Source organism: Aulonocara sp. 'chitande type north' Nkhata Bay, linkage group LG11 (genome assembly GCF_057382095.1).
Source record: "Aulonocara sp. 'chitande type north' Nkhata Bay isolate Kocher_YH1m ecotype deep benthic linkage group LG11, A_spYH_male_GT1.1, whole genome shotgun sequence".
Lineage (NCBI taxonomy): Eukaryota > Metazoa > Chordata > Actinopteri > Cichliformes > Cichlidae > Aulonocara > Aulonocara sp. 'chitande type north' Nkhata Bay.
In genome coordinates this window covers 33,801,245-33,824,875 of record NC_141354.1, presented here as the reverse complement: position 1 = coordinate 33,824,875, position 23,631 = coordinate 33,801,245, and the positions used below count along the sequence as shown (strand labels likewise).

Sequence of the window (23,631 nt, the reverse complement as noted above, 5' to 3'; positions counted from 1 at the left end):
TTTTTCTAGCTTTTGCTCCTTCAGCTTTCATTCAACATTAATTTAAATGCACACTTTTCATTTGGATCACCAGATACTTTCATGACTCTGGCTTTAAGGTGACTTATGAAGCTTAAGCAGCAGCCAGATGAAAAAAAAAATTGAATTTCCATGCCGAAAATGTTGTACTGATGTGGGTTTTTTTTGTCTTTTAAATCAAACAAGCACTCCGATAAGGTGGTTGCTTTCTTTGATCAGGCTTGTTTTCCTTTACTCAACCTCAAGCTTTTGATAAATGCCTTAATGTTAAAAGGCTGAGCAGGTGTCTCTTGAGAACAAGATGTTTGATTGAAAAGAAACCAACTATGAGTGATGACAGCACCATCTGCTGTGGACTGTTTGTCACTCCCACACAAGATCTGGAGGTTGGGAAGAATAATTCACATGACTAATCTGATGTTTCAAAACTAAGTTGAATCTGACAAGCTGCACACCCTCTAGAATCTTTAAGACATTAAAGGAGTCTTACATAAGGCAAAAAATTACAATGCTTTATTTAATTGAGCAAAGAAAAAAAACACTGTGCAATGTTGTGCAAAAAACTGAAACTCAGATGCAAGATTAACATTCATCAATGAGAACATTTGTTTTAAAAAAGTATATATAGTTGCATAGTAACTGATGTGAAACAACAGAAAATAAACGTGACTATTTTGAAATTAAGCGAGTTAGTTACTGCAGCACCACTTGAACACATTTTAAGCAAACGCAAAAAATATGACTTCATTAAACAGAACGAGTTGTTTTGGAGAACAAAAACATATGGTGAGCACCTTGCCTTGGGTTGTGACAGTTTTACATGACAAAAACCTTTAAGATGAACCTTGAAGTTACTTATAAAATTTTGTAAAAATTAATCAAGCAAAAAATAGTTTTATCTTGAACATATAGATATCAGTACTACATAAAGTGATGCACAGTGTTTAAAATGATTAAAATCATGATAATATGGAAATTATTTCAGCAATGACAATGCCAAAGGTTTTCCATCCATCACTTTGTGCCATCTTCAGCTGGATCAGTTAGCCTTCTTCTTGATGCCGAGCAGCTGAGAGACGATGCTGTGCAGAGCCCAGTACAGCAGAGAGAGGGAGACAAAGGCCTGGACAAGTTTGACAGAGGTGGTTAGGATCAGAAGACTCGAGTTGATCCATTTCATTCAAAATGACAACTACCGCAGTTTGTTAATACTTGTGTTAAGATTACCATTACCACCAACATTACTGGGAGATAAAATTAAAAAACAAACTAAAAATCTAAAAACTTGCAACTGCAGCGCTGTGCTATCAAAATCACAGTGAAATCTGTTCAAACTTTGACTAGAAAACAACTCTGTAAAACTTCCTGAGCTCAGTCTGACTTTCTATTTACATAAATGGACGTAACAAATGATTTAGGGAGATTATGTCATTGATCAATTTTTTTAAATTGTGAATTATTGATATGGTCGCACTTTCAGGCCACAAGACTGCAAAGCTTGTTGCAAAACAACTCCATTGTTGTGATTAATATCATGTAAGACTAAGAAAATGTTTACATTTGATAACTTTCGCATTCAAATTTGATTAACAATTGTGCCCAACAGAACTCTTGTGCCTCAAAGAACAGCAACATTTTACGTGACTGGGATCAAGATGTGGTTATCGCTAGTGGATGGATTGAGTTTATGTATACAAGTTATAGGGCATGATGGTCTTGGAATGAAAACTAATTTATTTGTAACATAGTGGTAATACAATTTTATAGGTGCTTGACAATATACAGAGAATACGTTGTATGTTATGTAAATGTTTTCTTCATTTGGTTTATGAGCTACAAAAAAAGTCTCCTCCACTTAGAACTATTTGAGCACTGAAAGTACTATAAGCTGTATATTTGCTCACTTTTGTATGTATACATGCTCTTTAATTTACAAAGCTTAAGTGTAGCCTATAAAATGTTGTGCTGTCACAAGAGTTAAAAAAATAGATAAAAAAAAACATTTCTATTACAACATGATGTTAAACTGTGAAAGCAATGCTGCAACTGAAAGAAAACAGACACCTCAGATGCAGCCAGTCTCAGGATGATGCAGAAAGTAGGCTTAGAGGTTAAGAAGCAGGGCTTCTCCCCCGATGCTCTCACAACAGGGTCACAAGGGTCACAGCCATAGGGAACCTTGCTATTCAGAGAGAACGAAGGGGGGCTTTGCCCAAAACAGCCCTTGCCTCCACTCCTCACTGGGTTCTGGCTCATAAACTGCATCCTACATTACAACTCAAGCCAAAATCAGACCGTTGTCCATCATAGGCAAAAAAGGCCAATAGGGAAAAAAAAAGCCCAATTTCTTCCTGGACACGACAGCTGTTCTCCTCAGAGACAGAGAGAGGACGTACAGCACAGACCTCTCTCTGCTTTTCCACCTCTCGCTACCTGCTCTGAGAACAGCCTCCCTGCTGTATGAACCACTGGATGAAACAAAAGCAAAGAAGGAACTCGGAATGTGATGATAGAATCAAACCAAAGTCTCATTCATTTTTCAAATGACGTTGATTGTAACACTGAACACCAGTACTTATATACACAAAAGAAAATAGATTTGAAGGGAAGGTATCAAACTTTTTCCACACTACATTTAATTGGCAGCTACACCACCAAGGGTTTTCTACAAAACGTGTTTTGACACAAACAGATTAAACCATCTAACAGTATATAAAGTAGATAAAAATACCTGTAGTTTTGCCATCTAACATTAAAATGCTGCTGATACATTTATGAGTAGTACTACTGAAATAAAAACATACCTACATTCATACAAACAACTTTGAATTGAATGATTTACTCTGGAGAACATTTGTAAAGAAGGGTATTATAATTTTTTTAAGAACCTAAGACTAACTTTTTATAATGCACTGGTAATATTAGTTCTATTTAGTTCATTAAAATGTAATTAAGAGAAATAATTGGTCACTGACTCAAAAAAATAATAATAATGAAGTGTTACTGTTAATTATAATATCTATCTTCATAAAGTTGAGTAACTGATAAAAATATCTGAATGTAAGTCAGAGGAAAACCTCCTTGAAACTGCAGATACTTATTTTTAATGTGAGCATTTTGATCAGCGTAGTTCACCTCGGATATACAAACACTGATCAGCTGTCTGGTAAGATTAGCAAAACAGGAACACAACACACATTTTGGTAAGTTGTAAGAAAACACTTTCTGATAACAACACTTCAGCAAAAAATAAAATAAAAATAAATTTACTGCTACATTTATTAAGTAAAAGACAAAAACATGCTATAGACAAACTATCACTAAGTGAGATGTTTTCAGTTAGGTTCAGTGTGTTTTTGATAAGGCTTGAGAATCATGTAGAAACTCAAATTTTAAATCAGCGATCTGCCTCTGCAAAATATTGGGTAGAGGTATTTCAATAGTTTCAACAACTCCCAGAAGGAAAAACAGATGGAAGATTACAAATCCGTAAAGCTGCATTGTGTTTGTCTAAGATGGATTGAGATCGAGAGCAGTATGCAGAATTGGCAGAACCTCGCAAATCACATTTCACTCAAACTAAGGACCGAAACCTGACAGAGGTTTCTATCAAAGCCGCATGTTGAGGGCACCAATTTTTCCCTGTTCCCATCTCTCCGTTTGAGCCACTATGCTACATGTATATAGAGTCTGTAGGAAATCCATGTGGGACAGATTACATAGTGGAAGGAAGCAGGTTTGATCATCTACAAATAAGCACTACGGCCAGACACCACTGACTCCCAAAGTAGACATCTCAGCAGATCGACTCACACTCACTCAGTTTGGGGCAGAAAGCACTTAGTTAAGGGTAGTGCTTCAAGGAGCCACTAACATGTGGTTCTGTAGGTTTTTTCTTGTTTCTTTGTTTACCTTTGCTTATTCCATTTCAATACCAGTCTGGTTAGAAAGTAGTCACGCTCCAAGCTCCACTAAGAAATTGATGCACACCACATGTTTTGCTCAAAAGCAGCTCAGTTACTTCAAGATGCCAGTTTATTAGATACCAAAAAATAGTCTAGTAATACTCTATCGTAGTCGAATATGTTATGTAGTATAGTGGTAATGTTTAAATATTCTTAATAAGGATGCTCAGCTGTAGTTTCTGATTTGTATAAACTGCACCGTGTTACAAAAATAGACATTTGTCATGTCATGTTTTTGTTTACCTAAATTATCAATGAGATCAGATAAATAATAAAAATGCATCTCCCTGAAATGTAACTGCATTCATTGAAAAACTGTTTTCTTCACTTGGCTAAGCTAGAACTTGTTTTTGGCAATAGCTTAAAAATTCAAAAACTACAAAACTAAAATAGGGATGAAATGAAGCATGGCGGCTCTTTGTATAAATTTCAAGTCTGCATAAACATATAGATTAGTTGACATCTAAAGACTTGCAACACCTATTGTGTGTCTCTTTCAAGCTACATTTAATCACGATTAACCAACTTTACTGTAAGTAAACAATTATCTCTGCCTGGATAACATTTTAGTGCTTTACTCTCAGTGAAATGTCGCTTCAATGTGACCAGTTCCCACACATGTATTGGCCTTGAGAACCACACTCATCCAACACCATATTGAGCTGGGTCATTTTGGGTGCCGCTGATGGATATTAAGCATGAAGGAGACATTAGACACCCCAGGGTGCGCCTTAGTGTCCTCTAACAATAACAGTAACAACCTTCCAGCCTTCAGTGGGTTAACATGGCGGAGTCTTGCTGTTCTCCAATGCAGCTGCACTCGTGATTGAAATGAAAACAAGGCAGAATGGCTGCTGTCAGACGTGTGATATATGACCTGTAATGGGATGTTTCCAGAGCTCCCTCTCCATATGGCTGCCTACAGTCCACCAGACCTGGACTGAACTGCATCGGAAAATTATTCGGAGCTTTTTTTGTTTGAAACTGCCTGTGTGGGTGTAGCGTGCTACATCAGGACATTGCTGAACTGGTGAAAATAAACTATATAAAATTCTTGTTAATAATCCAAACGCCACATTTCTAAAGACTTGAGAGAAATGAAATTACAGTTTGCATTCTGTTTGATTTGTTATAACAATTTGGTTAATTTTAAGTTTATATAGCAACTCTGTGCTGCTTGCCACGTACCAGCGCTCTAACGCAACTACGCCACATTTGATAGCATTTGTTAATAAACAGAAATGCAGACACAGGTGTCTGATTAGTTCACTGGTGAGGTGTTAATTACTGGAGGTTCATGTAGTGTTAAAAATTATTAACATGAGTTTCAGATTGACACGAACACCCACTAAGATCAGAAAAAGCATCTTGAAGAGTCTGAATATTGTTACACGAATTTCTGCATTCTTTACTTCAAACAAAAACATGGGAGAAATTAAGTTTCGGGGGTTTTGGCAAGAAAGATTTTATAAATTGTGCAAATTTATGTACTGCATTTTATTTTTAAATACATGTATATAAAATATACACATTAGATTAGATTAGATAGAACTTTATTAATCCCTCGGGTGGGTTCCTCTGGGAAATTCGATTTCCAAAAAAGCACAGCACCGACAGAAGTTACAGAATATTTTATTTATATTTATATATATATATATTTATATATATATATATACATACACAAAAGGTATTGCACAGTGAGGTGAAGAGGCACTACAGCTTAGTTGTTCCCCCTCCTTTGTCCTCCTGTTTCCCCTCCCTCTCCCCTCCAGGGAGGAGTTAAACAGTCTGATGGCGTGTGGGACAGAGGAGTTTTTAAGTCTGTTAGTTCTTGTCTTTGGGAGACGCAACCTGTCACTGAACAGACTCTTCTGGTTGTTAATGGCCGTGTGCAGAGGATGCCTGGCATTGTCCATAATGTCCATCAGTTTCTTTAATGTCCTTTTCTCTGCCACTGTCACCAGAGTGCACATATTATACACATACACAATATTATAGATTTTAGCCTGTCTTATATAAACTTTTATCAAGGGGAAATAGTCACTTGCTCACATGGTGTGGAATGATGCAAATTAACAGTGACCTTTAACCATTAAAAATTCTGGTGGGACTATTCTGGGACTAGGAAAAACGTTCAAAGTTGCTCTCACATGGGTTCAATTAGCCCACAGGTTTTGTATACAGTTCATAAGTACCTTTACCAAATATATGAGTAATAAAACTAATTAAAATGCCAAACATTGACGTCTTTATAATCCCCCCCCCAGGTTACTCTTTCATATCCTCTTGTTTAAGATCATCCACTTAGTTCCAGTGTTTTTGCATTTTGTCATCTCTGTGTTATCTGATTTTTGTTTTAATTATCCATTTCTTTTAACACCAAATCTTTTTTTCTATTAATATTTACACACTTTCCATTACAGCTTTAACATAATTTTACAGTTGTAGTAGTGCGTTTACTCTGTACATACTTGCGGTAAATAATAGTTGAAGTTTGAAATTTACACTTGGAAGTTAACTAATCACCATTTTCATCTACAGAAGTATGGACACATGAGCATAGGTAGCTTTTTGTGCACAGTCCCACACAAGTACACCTGCACATATACACAAAACATGTGTACAGAGAGAGAGAGGGAGAGAGAGAGACACACACACACACACACACACACACACACACGACTTCCTGTCTGTTCATTATGAGCAGATATACAGTCTCTGTGCTGGTTGTTTGAGCAGACTCAGGAAGGATACGCCGAGCAGTTTAACGTCCCACCAGAGAATGAGTGTAGTGCCTACTCTGTAGCGCTGCCATGAGAAATATCGCCGTTACGCTCCCACGCACACACAACACAGCCAGACAAAACACATGTGAAACAGTAGTGGCTGCATGGCGAAGTGTAGCAAAACACAAAGTGGCCTGATGATATGCTAGTTTAGAGTGATACAGTTGTTTAGAAGTTTTACTTTACACATCTGGAGAGCTGCAGTCATCTACCATGTGTCTCTTCGAAGGTCACATGTAAGGTCAGCTACAACTCATCCAGACCACTATGCCTCATTGAGACCATACGAGAAAACCCAGAGGACACCAGCTTTCATATCTCTTCAGCACACTTCAGAGTCCAGCAGCCTGGCACCGCTTCAGCCTCAATAAGAGAAGAAGTCATCACCTCAGTATTAACCGTGGTTCCCTGGGTGGCCAGATTGGCTGGTTAATTGCTAAAGAGCACACTAGCCAGCAGGAAAGCAGAAGGCGAGCTATTTGGCAAAACTCCAGAAAAGGAAATGAAAGCAAAAACAGTGTATGGAGCAGACAGGAGGTTATGCTCTTGCAAAATGAAGCCCCCGTTTGTATTTTTATGAAGCCGAGAGAAGATGTTTGGGTCCACTGTGGATTAGCTCAATACATTCCTCTAAGAAGAAGTACACATGAATGAGCCTCCAAGGGCCTCTAAGACGTGTATCTTTACCCTGATTTCTATAATCCACCCACTGACATTTATAAAAATTAAAACAGTCTCTGTTGTACATTCCTACTGTGGAGTTTGGTGCCAAGTGCATCTCTGCAGGCCTGAGCCAAACCACTGGTACAGCAGCAAAACTTCTCTACAAATATCTACAGCCCAGTTTAAGTTTATTTAACTATGGCAATCTGAAACAAAAATCAGACCTCTTCAAAAGAACACGTAAATCAGCAGCACAGATAACATTAAGGAATGTGGCAGCAATATGAAAGAAGGACACAAATCTACCACGAGCCAGTAAGACACGTCCGTGCAAAGATGATAATTTGGTTTTCATAAGCAAAAATGAAGCTTTAGCTTCTGCAGAGGAAGAAGTCCATCATTTTAGGAAAGTATTAGTGAGTTTGGTCACCTTTGCAAGTAAGTCACTGTCTCAGAGCTTCAAGACCTTCGTCTTTACAGAGAAGGATTTGTCCAACAAAAACTATCTAAGAATGATAAGTGGCCTTGTTATGGCTACTGCTGAGACCTTGGCAAAGCAGTAGACAGACTTCAGGTCCTGTATTAGGTCTTTTCTGTACACAGCAACTGCTGAATTTCTTAAGGACATAACTTTCTGATACCGTTTATGTGCTGTACATTTTTTAAGACACGTCACTGTCTTTCTCCTCCATTTGCCCAATTTCCTCATGTTCTTAAAGGACACGCTGCACATCACATAACGACACGCCAAGTTTTCATCTAAATAGCTCTTTGGGAATCATCACGCTGTTGAAAAAATGCTATTTTACGACTGCCCAACTGTTATCTTTGGCAAATGTGATGTAGCAACAGCCTTAAGATAAAATTGGAAATTTGTTTGAGTTAGGTGCCTTTTTATGCTTGAATGAAAAATAAAAAAAAAATCCCTTGAAAATGATCGAGTACAAGGAGCTGACTGGAGTTAGAGAGCAGCTAGTATCCAAAGAAAAGTTGAAAGACAGTCACAAAAAATATACTGTATTATTATTATTATTATTATATTTATTATCATCTTCATCATTAAAGTATGGCTCATTGAAAGGAACAAGATTTTGGTTGGTTTTTGTTACTATGAACCACATTATCAACAAGCTGCTGCACACAGTCAGCATTGCCTGTGTAGTGCAATGTGTCACATTTTGAGTGGCCAAAACCAGGTCCATGTCAATTATATGATTGTAAAAGTGCAGGTGCATGCTTGAATGTTTGGACCCCAGCATGAGAAACATGTGGCAGGTGTTAAAATGTGGATTGGAGATTTTGGCTTTAAGTGGTAGATAAGGACTCAAACAAAGTCTGAAAGTTCCACATGAAGTTCCAAGAAGAAAAATGCTGTTGGCAAACAGACCTTTTTGTTTTTTAAAACACCTTTTTAATTGTCAGGGTAGAAAATATTAATTGAGCCTCAGTTCATGCAGTTTGTTTTGTGACCGGACAGCAGAGAATGTGCTTATTGTGGTCACTTCTCTGATAGCAGCCACTCAAACTTTTACAGCCTCAGATTTGAAGACTTTCCAAACTTGAAACCCCCCCACTGCTCACAAATCCTGGCAGAAGGAGACATTTTCCAGCTCACTTCAGGCAAAAAGCTGTAGCTTGAACTACTAAGGAAAAAAATACACCACAAAGAATTTTACTACAAAATCAGACGTGTGATTGTTAGCCAGTAATCCAATGAACGTAGCCTCGAAAGAGAGATTAATAAACTGAGTCCTGAGTGATGAAAGCTTGCACTGCGATAAAGATAGCTAAATTAATATGCTAAGCCTTCATTCAGCACTATCGAAACATTTTACAGTATAAAACTTTAATTTATTCTGAACTTTAAACCTTTTATAATTTGTAATGTTTTGAATTTGCGAGCAGACTTCTTTGGAAACCGGCATTCAAGTTCTCTGAAATCAGCTTTCGGTGCCTTTTAGAATAGAGAGAAACCACGTGCACACACCAGAAGAGCTTTTGTCAGGTTCAGTCAGGTTCACACGCTGGCTCGGAAGCTATATCACAAACTGAATGACCCATGAATTAAAGCACAAATAGGAATACAAATTTAAAAGAAAGCCACTGTAGACCAGAAAACCTGATACCGCAAAAGCCAAACTAAATATTCCTAGAAATCTCCCAAAGGTCCACTTTCTGTTAGATTTCCATAACTTTACCTGGCAAGTGGTTTGACAACATAAACCAAGTGGTTAGTCTTTGACGGGCACGATCCCCTGCACATTGAGTGATAATATTTCACACTGTGTATGCTCGACCACCCCGCTGTTTACTCCAATGGAACAGTCCTACCCAGCATTTCTCTTTCAAATCCCTCCATTTTCTCTCTGGGAGGAGATTTCCTTTCCTTTTCCATTCCTGCGAGCTCTCAGATGATGTCATGCTCGCAGAGTTTCCACAGGCCCAAACAAGCCTGTTAACCTCAGCACTGCCTCTTGCCACCACACATTCCTGCTTCAAAAGAAGAGACCGCTAACCCCTCGCACCTGAGTTTTGTCCAGTGGAAACAACACAGCGACCTCTCACCGCCGACTGCCTTATCTGCTCACTCATGGCTGGGATGGTGGGAAAGCCGGGGTGTGAGCTGTAATTTTTAAAGACAAGTATGGTGATTTGTTGAAGATAAAGCGAATGTGTGTTGAGGCGAAGCCTTTGTGTTTGACATGAACTTAATAATATTGTTGTGACCTCTTCATTTAGCTGTGGAGCACCTCATCTTCCCGTTTAGTCTGACAGAAAAGGGATCTGAGAGATTGGTAAGTGGTATCAGCAGGAGAACGGAGAGTGAAAATCCTAAAGGGTTTAAAACATTTTTTACATGTATACGTTTTGGAATCAAAGGCATTACACAGATTTATTTTTCCTTCAAGAGTCAAACCCGCATGAGCTAATAAACTACTTAAATTCTTTTATTACAAGGAAACCATTCAGTCACTGTAAATGAAAAGAAAAGCAGACCATAATAAAAGCATCTCTGGCTTTTTTAAATTATTTTAGTTGGATGCCTTTTTAAAATTTTACATCCATCTGCAGCTATCAAGAATAATGGAAGGGGGGGGGGGGGGGGGGGGGGGAACGAATTGTAAACAAAGTTGTTGTTTTTTTATTTCTTACTAAAACCAAAAAACTGGTTTGAGCCTGGCAGGTGAATTTTTATGAGCTCTCCTCTTGAATTGCTGTTAGTGGTCTTTGAGAGAATAGTTGCATAATTACTCTGGGATACAGAGTGTCTACGATCTGCTCTGTGGCCTGTTTTCTTGTGCCTTCAGGCAAAACCAGAGGCCCACACAGCATAAAACCATGTGTTACATCACAGTGCAAATGCCCCACCCACCCAGCCACACTGCAAACACAGAAATATAGGTGACGCAAAGGGTAAAAGAATAAAACAAAATGTTTGAGGTCAAACATAGGCAAAAATATAGCTTTTAGGTGATGACATCCTCAACTGCACAACGTTGTGGTTAAATCGATTAAATGTTTAGTTATTTAGAATCAAATTACTGATTTAAAGAAATGTTTATTTAAATCAATTTTTAAGCATAAATTACATATTCTCCAAATGCCACGGTTAGCTGCCTTTACGAGGTGTAAGGAGGTCCGCCCGAACAAAAGCTTAAAAAAGAAAAATAACATTTTAACTTGACCCGTCTCCTTGTGCACCCCTGCACTGCGGCTATTTTTATTTCACCCTGAGAAAGTCTCATTTTGACCTCTTCAACTCGCACACCCCCATGCACGCCCAAACTTGCCCACTGCATCAAAACAGAGACTCTTTAGCTTATGTTTCAGTGTGGAGAATGGGAAATAATCGGAAGAAAAATCTGGTTTGTAGTGCTGGTTAGCAAAGGTTGTGTTGGTGTGACCAGAAAACCCAGAAGTGCGCTGTGACCAGTGTACAGTTATTCATAGCCTTCTTAAATAAATGTCACTCATTTCAAACCTAAATGATTAAACTGTGCAGCCACAGCACAACAGGCTTTGTTTATTTAGATGTTTTAAAATTGTCTATCATGCATGCAAATCTGATAAGCTATCCAAGCTGACATTAATGTATAAATGATTTCTTAAACTCAGTATGTTGCGCACAATAAAGTGCTTAAATATTGACTGTAATTTAAACTTCTATTCTTCTATAGTTTGTGCACCAGAAAGACACAGATTATATTTATAAGCTGCAATATTTTGTGGTATGTATATGTAATTAAAATTTTATTTAAATGACATAAATTAAAGCAAATTAAAGCTAACAGCACACACAAATACAAATAAATATTACATGCACAGAGAGCTAAAGCTTCCATCAGCCCTGGTTACCAGCTTAGTCTCCTCTGAAGCAGTGAGGCCGTCATGTGAGCCGCACAGACGTGGGTTTGGGCGGGCGAGTGGGCGGCTGGGAGCAAGAGGCAGCCCTGGTTTACAGGTCAAGCCTGCAGCTTTACAAGGGAAATCTCCAGAGCCACTATAAATACCACTGTGAGTTTTAAGGGTGCAGTATATCACACCACTGGTTTTGAAGGACCACAAACCGACCTAGTTTTTTTTGTTGTACTTCCCCCTCCCCCTCTCTCAAATGTACAGTGAGTCTGAAGACAATTAAATGGGAATTTACCCCTTTTACATTTCGAGTGACTGTTAATTGATTGGCTCGACTTCAAAACAAGCCCTCCCTCTGTAACAAAGAGCCCGCCGTTCGCCTCACGCGTCAGATCCATATATCACTTGAGTACCTTAAAGTCTGGGGGTGGTTCAACCATATTCCCCTTTGCTGTATTTCTGAACAAAGGGCACAAACATGTCAGGAACCATTTCAAGTAAATTGTGAGGATTTTCAATGAGCCCCACCTGCAAGCAAGACATTCATTCAGCTCAAACTGATGTACTATGACTTGAAATGAGGCCTAATGATTTGCTTAAGGAAACGGCTGCATAAAACTTACAGCCCTGTCAAAGTGACACAGCCGTGCAGCATGTGCAGCATAAATCACCCCGTTTCGTTGCTCTCGAGGTGATTGGTTACGCGCTTCATTTTAGATGAATTATTATTCATTCAGTTTTATTTCATTTTATGGTGAGAAAAAGAAAAGGTTGGAGAGCCTCGGGTTGTCATTTGAACACCTGAGCGCCACAGATGTGCAGTCAGAGGACATAAAAGCAGCGATTGCAAATCTCACGTGCAAATCTCATCAGCCAGCGCTAGTTAGCAGCAGACGACGTTAATTGGTTCCAGAAGTGTTGCTCTCATTCACACTAGCTGAGACGGCAAGCGGTGAGCGGAGGCAGAAAGCGGGAGGACAAAAAAAAAAAAAAAGCTGCAAGGGAGGGCAAGTAATGAGAGGTCAGCCGCCTTACAGTTGAGCTGCCAGAGCCAGAAAGGCACGCCAATTTTATGGTCAATTGGGCGACGCATCTGGACTCATAGATCACAGGGCTGCGAGGCTGGACTTAGCACCCAGCTCACACATTTCACACACACAACACAGACCACACAACACACACAATTACAGGCAAACAGGCTAGACACACACAAACCGAAGAAACACGATACATGAGGCATATGCGCATTTAATACCAGAGCTTCACATATTTTTCCTCAATGATTTCATAAAGTAAGGATTTCTAAGTGCTGTACTGTGAAAATCATACCACTGTCATCTTAAGACATTTTTTTCAGTATTTTCCATAGTTAACAAGCTGGAATTAGGCTCCAAGTATATAATCAGACTGATGCTAAATAAAACTAGTTTCAACATGCACAGAGATAGAAAACATACTACCACCAGAGAAAGCAATTAGTAAGTAGCCTTAGAAAAACATGCTCATGCAATGATTCACTGTATACCCAGTCTTTATTCTACACCCTAATAACAGACTAATTAGGTGTTGTTGGTTGGACTTTGTGTTTAGACAGTTTCAATGTTGCATATAATGTATTTTGGACAAAAACTGGTTCTCGTTTTCAAGCTGAACTATGCTTTGATGGAGGGAATTACACATGCGGCCAAACACTATATCAAGTCAAATGAATAAAGGATTTCCACCACATGTAATTATGGTACTTTGAAAAATTATATGAAATAGTTTTTGGAAATTATTCGGAAGGTCACCACATTGAGAATGTGAATATCAAAGGTATAAGTTCCATGGGGTATGGGGTATTTAAAAAAACCTAAATAAAAAGGTCATGCGATATGACTGGAAGCTCCAGAACAGCTACTAACCTGAGGTTAGTTTGTTTTGTCAACTGCTGTTTCCATGATCTTTGAACCTCGGCTGCTGAGCCAAAAGAAACATAGTAGTACAAACAGCTACAATTTCCTGATGAATGAGCAAAATCAGACTGCGGATGAACAACATCATGCCGTGTGATGAAAAGCTCACACACACACGCACACACACACGTGAAAAGAGAACTCAAGGTAAGATTTTAGCCAAATTTAAATTTTTCTCTGTCGACAGCGCTGCTTTTAAACATCCATTTTACCATCATGTTTTAGTGCTACTTTTTTTTTCTTTTAGCAATAAGGCCATCGCATTTTGCTGATCCGGGCACTCGATTAATACATCAGATTTCATTCTTTGTTTTAACTGGTAACCGCCAATATCTGCAGCTGAAAAAACAACTTCACTGTGGCTAATTAATGTTATTTCCAAGACTTGGCCAAACTACAAACTTAAAAATGGGTAAACATGGCCTCTGGGACCAGTGCATGTAGACACGCCATCAAAGATTGTTTAACTCGTGAAAGGGACAACACCTTTGTAAGTAATCTAGACGAATACCTCATTTTGAGACAGGGAAATGGCAGCTAGACAGGTGGCTGTTAATTCAACGGTGCCGCCATTATTGTTGCACAACAACTCAAGATAGTGATGATATCACAAAATCAGTGGATAAAATTTAACTAAATTGTTTAGTGGATCAAATGGGCAATGTGAACCAGTTACAACTTGCATATCAACTAAGAGCAAACATCATTACCAGGATGTATTAACACCATCAAAGGAATGCATAAAGACAGACCATTATTCACTAATAATCAATTCTGCTAAAAGAAAATGCTAAAGAAAGATGTTGCTAAACCAGCAAATGAACAGCCTTTGAAATATGCAATACGTATTTGTAATCATAAATTTAGCAGAAACTGCAGTGACTCTAAAGATCAGGGTGCACAGTAGCACATTTTAACAATGCAGCTAGTAATAAAGCAATGTGTTACTTTGGAAAACAGCGAGAAGCAGCAGGAATGAGCAGATAAACTGCTAATTAAATATATAAATCCTCCATAGTTCACCTGTCTTATGAATTGTCACATAACTGCATCTGTGCAACTGACTCAGTCCAATTTAGCAGGTCTGATGGGGTTGCCACAGAAACAGAAAAGTACGTGTCATTAGCAGTAGCCAGCCATAAAGCGTGTTGAAGCCGCAGTACGATGACTATTAAATGTTTCTTTCTTTCTGAGGCTCAGTTGGTTCCAGTTTGCTGTTTGTTTGTGGAAACAATACGAAGCCCTCAGCATACAGTTTGTGTTGATGTTAAGACCAGAGGAAGTTATGAGCGCTGCAGTGACCGACTCAGCAAAGCATTAGCGACTAATGCACAGTCTGCCTCAGCACACGGCGAGCCTACTCTGTAACTTTAGGTTGGTTGCCACTTTAAAGCTGAGCTGCAATTTCCTGGCACCACATAGAGTTGATCATGGAATATCTAAAGACTTTTCACAAACTGACTTGTTGCAATGGTGGCATCTGTTAAAAATACCACACTCAAATTCAGTGAGCTCCGTAAAATAACCTATTCTCTCACAAATGTTTGCAAAGGCAAACTTCATAGCTAGGTGCTATGAAATCCCCTGAATTCAGAGATTAAGAGATGTGGCCCGATACTTTTGCCTATAGTGTCTGTCGTGGCAGTCCTAGACAAGTTATGTCTAATAATCATAAAAAAAGTGCCAAAAAAGCAAACGAACAGAGTTTTTCCATGAACTGTATGCTTGTTAATATGTGTGTCCTACATTCCAAGTCACCTGCTGTACACCAGCAATAATAGGTGCTTAGAATTGCTAAATTGCATTATCATGCTGCATAAGACAAGACTTGCAACTAGCAACATGGATTAAATAATTCTCAAGACAGAGCTCACAGATGTGTTTAAGTGTAAGGGCTTTTTTCTTCCCTGCGCACCTATTTATTATTTATATATTTATTATTTATAATATAAAATATCAGCCCATCTATTTTTTTAAATGCAGGTTTAAGGTACTTTTGCACTGGCTTCACTTTCCAGATATGAACACCAATTCCATCTTCCATATACGGCACACATATTTGCTTATTATTTAAGTAGAATGAAAAGAAAATCTCAAGTCCTGCTGCCTATTTTAAACTGCACTCCACACATTACAGTTGCACTTACCTCTGTAGGCACTGCCAGTGAAGGTGCAAGGGGCTTCATGTAGTTGTACCTCAGCAATGTCATCATGACGACACAGCGAAATAGCTCCAAGACAGCCGATGATGGCCTGAATATAAGGACACATTAAGCAACAACGCATCACTTAGATGGAATAATTATATTTTAATGTGAGCTAATATCAACTTCCTGTGCTGATCAAATAGAGTTGATGAGGAGAGATTTGGTTTGAGATATATAATAATAATAATAATAATAATAATAATAATGGATTGGATTTATATAGCGCTTTTCAATGCCACTATTCATTCACTCTCGCATTCACACACTGGTGGAGGCAAGCTACGGTTGTAGCCACAGCTGCCCTGGGGCAGACTGACAGAAGCGAGGCTGCCATATCGCGCCATCGGCCCCTCTGGCCAACACCAGTAGGCGGTAGGGTAAAGTGTCTTGCCCAAGGACACAATGACCAGGACAGAGAGCCCGGGGATCGAACCGGCGACCTTCCGGTTACAGATGCGCTTCCCAACCCATGAGCCACGGTCGCCCCACTTTGAAGTCAGCTCCAGTGTTGTGGTACTTGCATCAACTGAATTTAATCTTATATTCACTCACAACAAAGCATGTATAGTAGGAGTGTGTCTTTATCTTGTTTCTGTTTCTTTTAGTGAATTTCACAAGCTAAGTATGCAGAGTTTTATTTGGTAACAATGAAGAGAAATGAAATGATTCAATGCAAGGTTCATAGTTTAGTTACTGAAAACAAGGGTACATACTGCTGACCACCCCACAGTAATATTAATACTAATGTTCAGACCTTTAACTCTGGGCTGGCAAAGACCTATGGCTCCCAGAGATTCTTTGAGAGTTTTTCTTTGACTCGTTCTTGGACCCCAAAAGAGGTTGGACTGTCTAAAAGCAAGCCATTTTCAGAATCATTGAGTTTAAGATGCAAATACATTATTAGGAATTAGCAGCTCAGAGGAGAATAAAGAACAACTGAAGAAATCTAAACAGATAAGTACAATCAACTTGGCATTTTTACTTCAATGCTAATTTTAACACTCCACATTTTGTATTCCTTCAAATTCAGTCTTTGGATGATTGCCACTCAAAGCTTGAGAACCTCTACCAAAGCCAGAATAGTTCTCAGTCTTGCTTTTCTCTAACCTCCCCGAGACATTTTTAACTGTTTAGTCTAATTTTTAAATCCTCTAAAAGTCTCTTTGAAAATGAATCCATAAAGAAATATCTGTACTGTACCTCTGGTCGATGAGGAACCCCAGAGACGTGAGAGTGAGCAGAACGTAGCCAGTCATACCCAGAATAGTTAACTGGGACAGTATCTAGGATTGAGATACATTTGCATACCATGAGAAATGCGGTCAGGAAAAAATACATTACCGTAGATTCAAACCCTTAAATCAATATCATGGCCAGTCAAGTTACAATCACAGGAGACCTTACTGGGAGAGCAGTCATAAACCGCAGAGCTGTAATGCCAACCAAAACATGTCTGACCTTCGGAATAAGTGTACTGGCACACACGATATGCTGCCTCTTACTTTACACTGACATGCCTAGTTTACATAGACGCTCTAATCATCCCAGATGGGTCTTGACAGGGGACTTGACCACAGTTGAAGAGACTGTAGTTTGAATCCCCTAAATGGAGCCAAAACAACCAACTTTGGAGGAGAAATCCAATGCAGATTCTCACTGACCTTTACAAGCTATTTGGAACATACACACAAACAGACTTGCATAAACACAAAGAGTAACGTACGCTCTAATCTGTGTTCTCTAACCTATGGCCTTGGCTAAGGGCAGCCGTTGGAAAGCCATTGTCTCCTGAGGATGCTGTGGGCTGTCAGCTTTGGTTTATATTTCTCTGACACTCAATACAGAGTCTAACAGCCAAATCTCACTGACTGCTCCCATGCTGTAAATACCCAGAGGGCTCGCGCTTGCCAGCACAAAAATCAACCCATCAACAGGATGCAATAAAACTGTATTTCTATACGTTTATCCAAGTCATAACCCATAAGCTGCCATAAGCACAATATTACCAGGAGCCTCTTACAGGAACACAGATACAATAATGCTTTCCATGAATCAGACAAGGAAATAATTTGAGCTCAGTCCATCTGTGAAGGACTGACAGTCTAGGGTGACCTTCATTCATAGTTTATTAAGGCAGATTAATCACTGCAATGGAGTTCAAGGGCTACGGATACCATTATTTTTGGTAAGCGTATAATGAGAGGAGAATTGTTTTGATATCAAAGGTTATGTGAACTTTTCTGTGTCTGATAACCTGAGAGGCTCAGCAGACCAGATGTATTTAGTAACCTAATCTTTATTTCTTGTTGTTGTTTGTTTGTCTTTCTATCATCCAGGGGGCATGCAGCTGAGACACTACACTAGAGAGAAATTCCTCCATAAAGCCCTAAGTGTCATCAACTCACATTTCATTTCCAAGAGTTTTTAAAGAAACACTTTGTGCTTCTTTTGTCATGGTAATTTTTCAAGTGATCAACTGACAACTTGTAGCAATATCAGCAGAGGTCGGAAATGACAGTTAACATCTGGTGGCAACACTGTAAGGACTGATTGTGTTATGTTGTCTCTTGAGATGAGCAAATTAACTAATTACCCAGGCCATTATTGATGAAGACTGATCAAACAGGAAAAAACAAGCAAACCAAAAAAAAAAAAAAAAAAACAGTGCCAGTAACATGTAATAATGAATCAGGTATCAGGTAAGTAAACATGATTCCTGTTATACTGAACTATTTTAAGGAGAGTGTGTTTCCAGCAAACCATTAAATGGGATAACAAAATAACACACCTGTTAATGTAAAGTAACAAGGACAGCTCTACAAACGACATCATCCAAAGTGACCACACATCTGAATAAACCTCTCTTCTAAAGTAAAGTAGTCTCAGCATTTTATATTTTGTAGAACTGATTGCACTCTTACTGTATTAGATTCAAATGGGGGGAAAAAAGCAGGGCTTGCTCTACTGTGTGATTCATTAGCCAATGAGCTTATAGTAGCTCTTGATTTTACAGTCAGAAATGCCCCCATGCTCATGTGTCTACCTTCAAAAATCTGAAATGTACTGTGGTGGGAAAAAAGAAAAAAAAAACTTTCACTTATAAGGCTCCAAATGGGACTTTATGCCATGAAGCTTCTGGCGTACAGCTTTTGTGCTGATGTTAATGCCTGGCAGTTTGGGAGTCTGTAGTTATTAAGTCAGTTATTGAGAGCATTGGTAACTATTACATGCACTCTTATATGCACTCTTCAACTTTACAATCTGCGTTGCAGCTGTTCTGAAATACTTCACAATACCACCATCTGATCGTGGAATATCTAGCAGAGTAAAAATCTCAAAAATTGACTTGTTGCATCAGTGAATCCTATTATATTAGCAAACTAATTCAGTGAGCTCTTTAGAACATTGCTTGTAAAGTCACAGTGCACTTATTGCTTTATTTCATACACCTGTGGCAATGCTATTGAGAACACCTTAATTCAGAGATTACCAGTGAAGCTCAGTACTTTTGCTCAAATAGTGAATATTTTTGTACTTTCGGTAATTTGCAAAAACTTCAAAAGAGTGAAAGCAAAACCTGTGTTTGTGCGTGTGTGTGTGTGTGTGTGTGTGTGTGTGTGTGTTTCACTTTTGGTCTGCTGGGTAGAAATGCCCAAACATACTTTAAATGAGAAAAAGTTCTGATGGTCAATTTCCCTCACTGCCTCTAATAATAACCGTTTAAAATACGTACATGTAAAGCATACACACTGGCCTGATGATGATGTAATTGAAGAGTAGCTTCACTTGTTTGAAATAGCCATGTTTTCATGGCTTCGAATTAACACAAAGCACATAAATTGTCCGGCAGCGTGTCTTCAATTGTCAAGCTAAATAAGCAGCTAGCGAACATGTGGGTATAAATACATAAGAGTGACATGATTTATTGTTGGGCCAAGGAGCTCACTTTGTTATTTTCCCTCCAAGTCTGATGGCTGCATCCTGAAGGCTATTTGGTTTGGGAAATGGTTGACTCGACACAATTAAGGCGTTTGTGTTCACTGCTGGACCACCAGCTGGTGTTTCGTTCGCCAAAAGGGAGGGGATCCCTCGATGCTGGAGAGGAGGTGTGTGTGAGAGGTGACCACAACTAACAGAGCCCCAATGGAGGTAGCAATCGGGGGGGGGGGAAGAAGACAGGGCATTTTATTTAGAGTTTGAAGAGGTTGGGTGTGACAGCTCTTTCTGGCTAACCAAAACTGTGCCTGGGGGAAAAAAATCCTTCCAAAGATAACTGCTGGGGAGGTTCTTTTCTTTCTTTTTTTTCCTGAAGGAGGAGGAAGGGGGTCTTTTGGCTTGTTGGGTGGAAAATAATAGACAAGGTTGCTTTAAAGGGGAATGCTGATCCGTCATTCTGTCATGATGTTAGACACAGCTAGTCTTTTTCTGCTGGCTAAGTAGAGGACTCTGCTCCATTATGGACCAGCCACAACAAACTGGATAACTGGATGAATCAGTGTTGGAAAACAAACACGTAAACTCAGTCTTAAATTGGGAACTCTGGACCACCTTGTCATACTTTGAGGGATTACAGTAGCCTAAACAAATCAGTAGTTAGTCTAGACTAAGCTACCCCAGATTTAATCCTATATATCTGACAAATCCAACTAAAAAAAAGGGAATTTAAAGAACTCTATGAAGGGAGCTGAAGTGTCACCCTCCAAATAAAGTTTAATAACAATCACTTTGTCTAATGTGACAAATACATACCATCTTGTTTTCAAACAAATCATGGTAAGTCTTCAGCACCAAAAGGAAATGTATGACTGCATAAATTTGTACAGGCAGTGACCAGCTGGGATTATGAGGCACTTCCTTTCCGGTAACCTGTGAATGGAAAATAAACATGTTTAATTCCCCGAACCCTGATATTTTTGAACAGTTTCTCACAGCCAACAAGGCTTAAATACTAATTTTACCCTGATGGTAACAGTTTTAATGTCATGCTGTCATTTGAATTCAAAACTAGTACAAAAAAAATCTTCTAAAAACATCATGTATGCTATTATTTCTGACTCAAAAAACAACTGAAGCCATTAACCAGTGACACATTACCCCACATTCACAGAAGCCTGTGAATAGTTAAAATAGTTCAAATGATGATAGAACATGCACCAAGACTATTCACAGGCTTCTTCGTCCACACACACAACAACAACACATGTCTGCTTTATGATTGTGGCATTATCACAATAGTCTAAAAATTTCAGATTGATAATCAATAAATTTTCTCAGATGTTATGTTTACACAAACAAAGTTATAGTCACCCATGCCCAAGCAACGTACCCCTGTACAACTGCATGCTTGGGCATTTGAGGCATGTTCCTTAACATTTGACACACAGGTACTGACAGCAATGCTATGCTAATTTTTAATAACATTAGATGTAGGGTGTTAGGTCAATATAGGTTTTATTATTTGCTACACCTCACGCTAGTTTGCCTTAAAATGATACACATAGCTCCCATTGGACAAAGAAAAAGACGACTTTAAGGGTACTATGACATGCAACAGAACATAAACAACAACAGAATCTGTTGAACAAATAACGAGCTAAGCGGTCCAGTCGTCTCATATTAGGTTAACAGACTGGATTAAAGGAAACCGTCTGCAACCACCAAACTTTCTTCTCTAAATGCATGTCACCATTTTGCAGCATGTTCAGATATGTGCATGAATCATTTCCAGCAAATCATCTGAGTCATGCATGGCAAAATTATTCTCTACCAGTAATAACAGAAACAAAGAAAATGCCATTTGTAGAATGCAATTGCACCCAGTGGCTAACTCTGAGAATATGCCATGTATAAACACTGCATGCTGGTGGTGAAAAAACAAAAGGGTATGATAAAGATGAGGAAAAGATGCTAAACTTTAATTTAAAAAAAAACAAACAAACTTGTAAACCCACCCAATGTGCCTTTCTTCAAAAAGACATTTTCTTACTTTAGCATCCTACTAGTGGAATTTCAGAACTGGTGAAAATTAGCTTGTTGTTTTCCATTTACAAAGTCATCCAGGATTTATTGGGTGCAGCGGTTTCCCTTAAACACTGAGGAATATCTGAGTCCTTCTGTAAGAATTCCCTGAGTCATTTGACCTGTTTTTCCCTTCTGTCCAAGACAATAAGTAATTAAGCCCTGAGGACTTTATGGGAATGAAAAATAACTGGCCAATCAGCAATGCCTGTTTCTCATTCAGGGGGTTTCCCAGGATTTTGAGGAACCAAACCATCACATGTGGGTTCCCCCTCAAAATCCCATCCCCAACCCTGTAGATATTCCAGTCTGCTGCTCTGCTTATTCTCAGAGTTGAAACACGTTGAACCCTTTTTCCTCTTTCACTCCCCTCTTTTTCCTCTTTCCTTCACCAGCAGATATCAAGAAGTAGCCGCCTACATAAAGCCTTTCAAGATATTTCAGTTAAGTTCCAGCTCTGACCATGTTTAGAATTACCCTGCTGGGTTTAAAGAGCCAATTTAATCGTAAAGTCAAAGGGGACTTTTTTTTTTTTGCAGTCTGAAGCATGAGGGAACTAAATATGCGACACCATCAGCGTTATTTCAAAGCTAACCACCGGGGCATTCAGCTGGAGCCTGTATTTCTTTCTGCATACACACAAAGTCACGCACACACATGCACATTTACGCTAAACTGCAAGTGGTTTTATTCACGCAGACTGTGTTTAAAGACAGTGAAACTAAACTTATTGTGTCGCCTCTACAAAGGCTTTGCAGCTTTTATTTGATGTGGCAGTTTCTTGTAAAACTGGCAGAATATACGAGTCCTTCAATAAGGAATGCTCTGAGTCATTTAGGCCTGTGTGTTGTGTCTGTCAAAATGATGGGTAATGAAGCATGAGGGCATTTTGTCCTTAGAAATGATGCAAACCTTTGGATTGTCATTGTGGTCACCCAGCCGACGTTTACCAGGTTTCCAACTTGGACCGTTGAGGAAAGTTGACAGTTTGTTGCTGATAGTTTTGTAGGTTTTGGATTTCTTCCACAAATACAAGTAGTAATGCAACTAAAAGGGAAAAAAATACAACCAAATTAGACATTAATACATAATCAAACACTACATTTAACTGATGAATGCTAACAAAGGAACAGCAATAATCCTAGAATGAATGTTTCTATTTTCTTTGGGCAGAACATTGCTCATGCAGTGCTCTGCCAACAGTGATGGCAGCAAAAATAATCATAACATCCACCTGGCATTACATTTTATTGGCCTCTTTCACCTCAACTGGGCAGTTTGTTTAGAGTAGAGTCATAATGTTATAGTTACAAAATGGACACTCGGCCAGTGAGGGAAACATGAGCTCACACCTCATCTACCAAAGGTGTTTATACCCAGATGGAGGTGAGCTGCTTGACCAATCGCCAACTTGTGGTAGCCACATCAATGATGAAAGATGAGACTAACCTGCACATAGAGGATTTCAAATCTTTTGATGGGGAAAACCAGGCCGTACACGACTTGGTTGGCTTCTTGAGCAAAGGTACCTGGGGATGGTATGAATAGCGGTGTGCAAAACAAAATGATGTGAATAAATGACTCAAACTTCTATTCCTGTTATTTATTCTTAAAACCTGAGGTAATACATTAAGGTTTAAAAGTTTAAGATGTTTAAATATCC

The 23,631-nt window shown here is 38.9% G+C and overlaps 1 protein-coding gene across 1 annotated transcript in view; it reads right to left on the bottom strand.

Moving 5' to 3' along the window:
* Positions 1-531: 531 nt before the first annotated feature.
* agmo (alkylglycerol monooxygenase) overlaps positions 532-23,631 on the bottom strand; it is a 47,624-nt gene continuing 24,524 nt past the window's right edge. Inside the window, exons 8-13 of the mRNA XM_086312275.1 lie at positions 23,418-23,497; positions 22,881-23,015; positions 20,700-20,816; positions 17,151-17,233; positions 15,891-15,996; positions 532-1,141 (exon numbers count right to left, since the gene is read on the bottom strand). Coding sequence (XP_086168401.1) covers positions 1,058-1,141; positions 15,891-15,996; positions 17,151-17,233; positions 20,700-20,816; positions 22,881-23,015; positions 23,418-23,497 — 605 coding nt within the window. The 3' untranslated portion in view covers positions 532-1,057. The remainder of the gene's footprint in view (positions 1,142-15,890; positions 15,997-17,150; positions 17,234-20,699; positions 20,817-22,880; positions 23,016-23,417; positions 23,498-23,631) is intronic.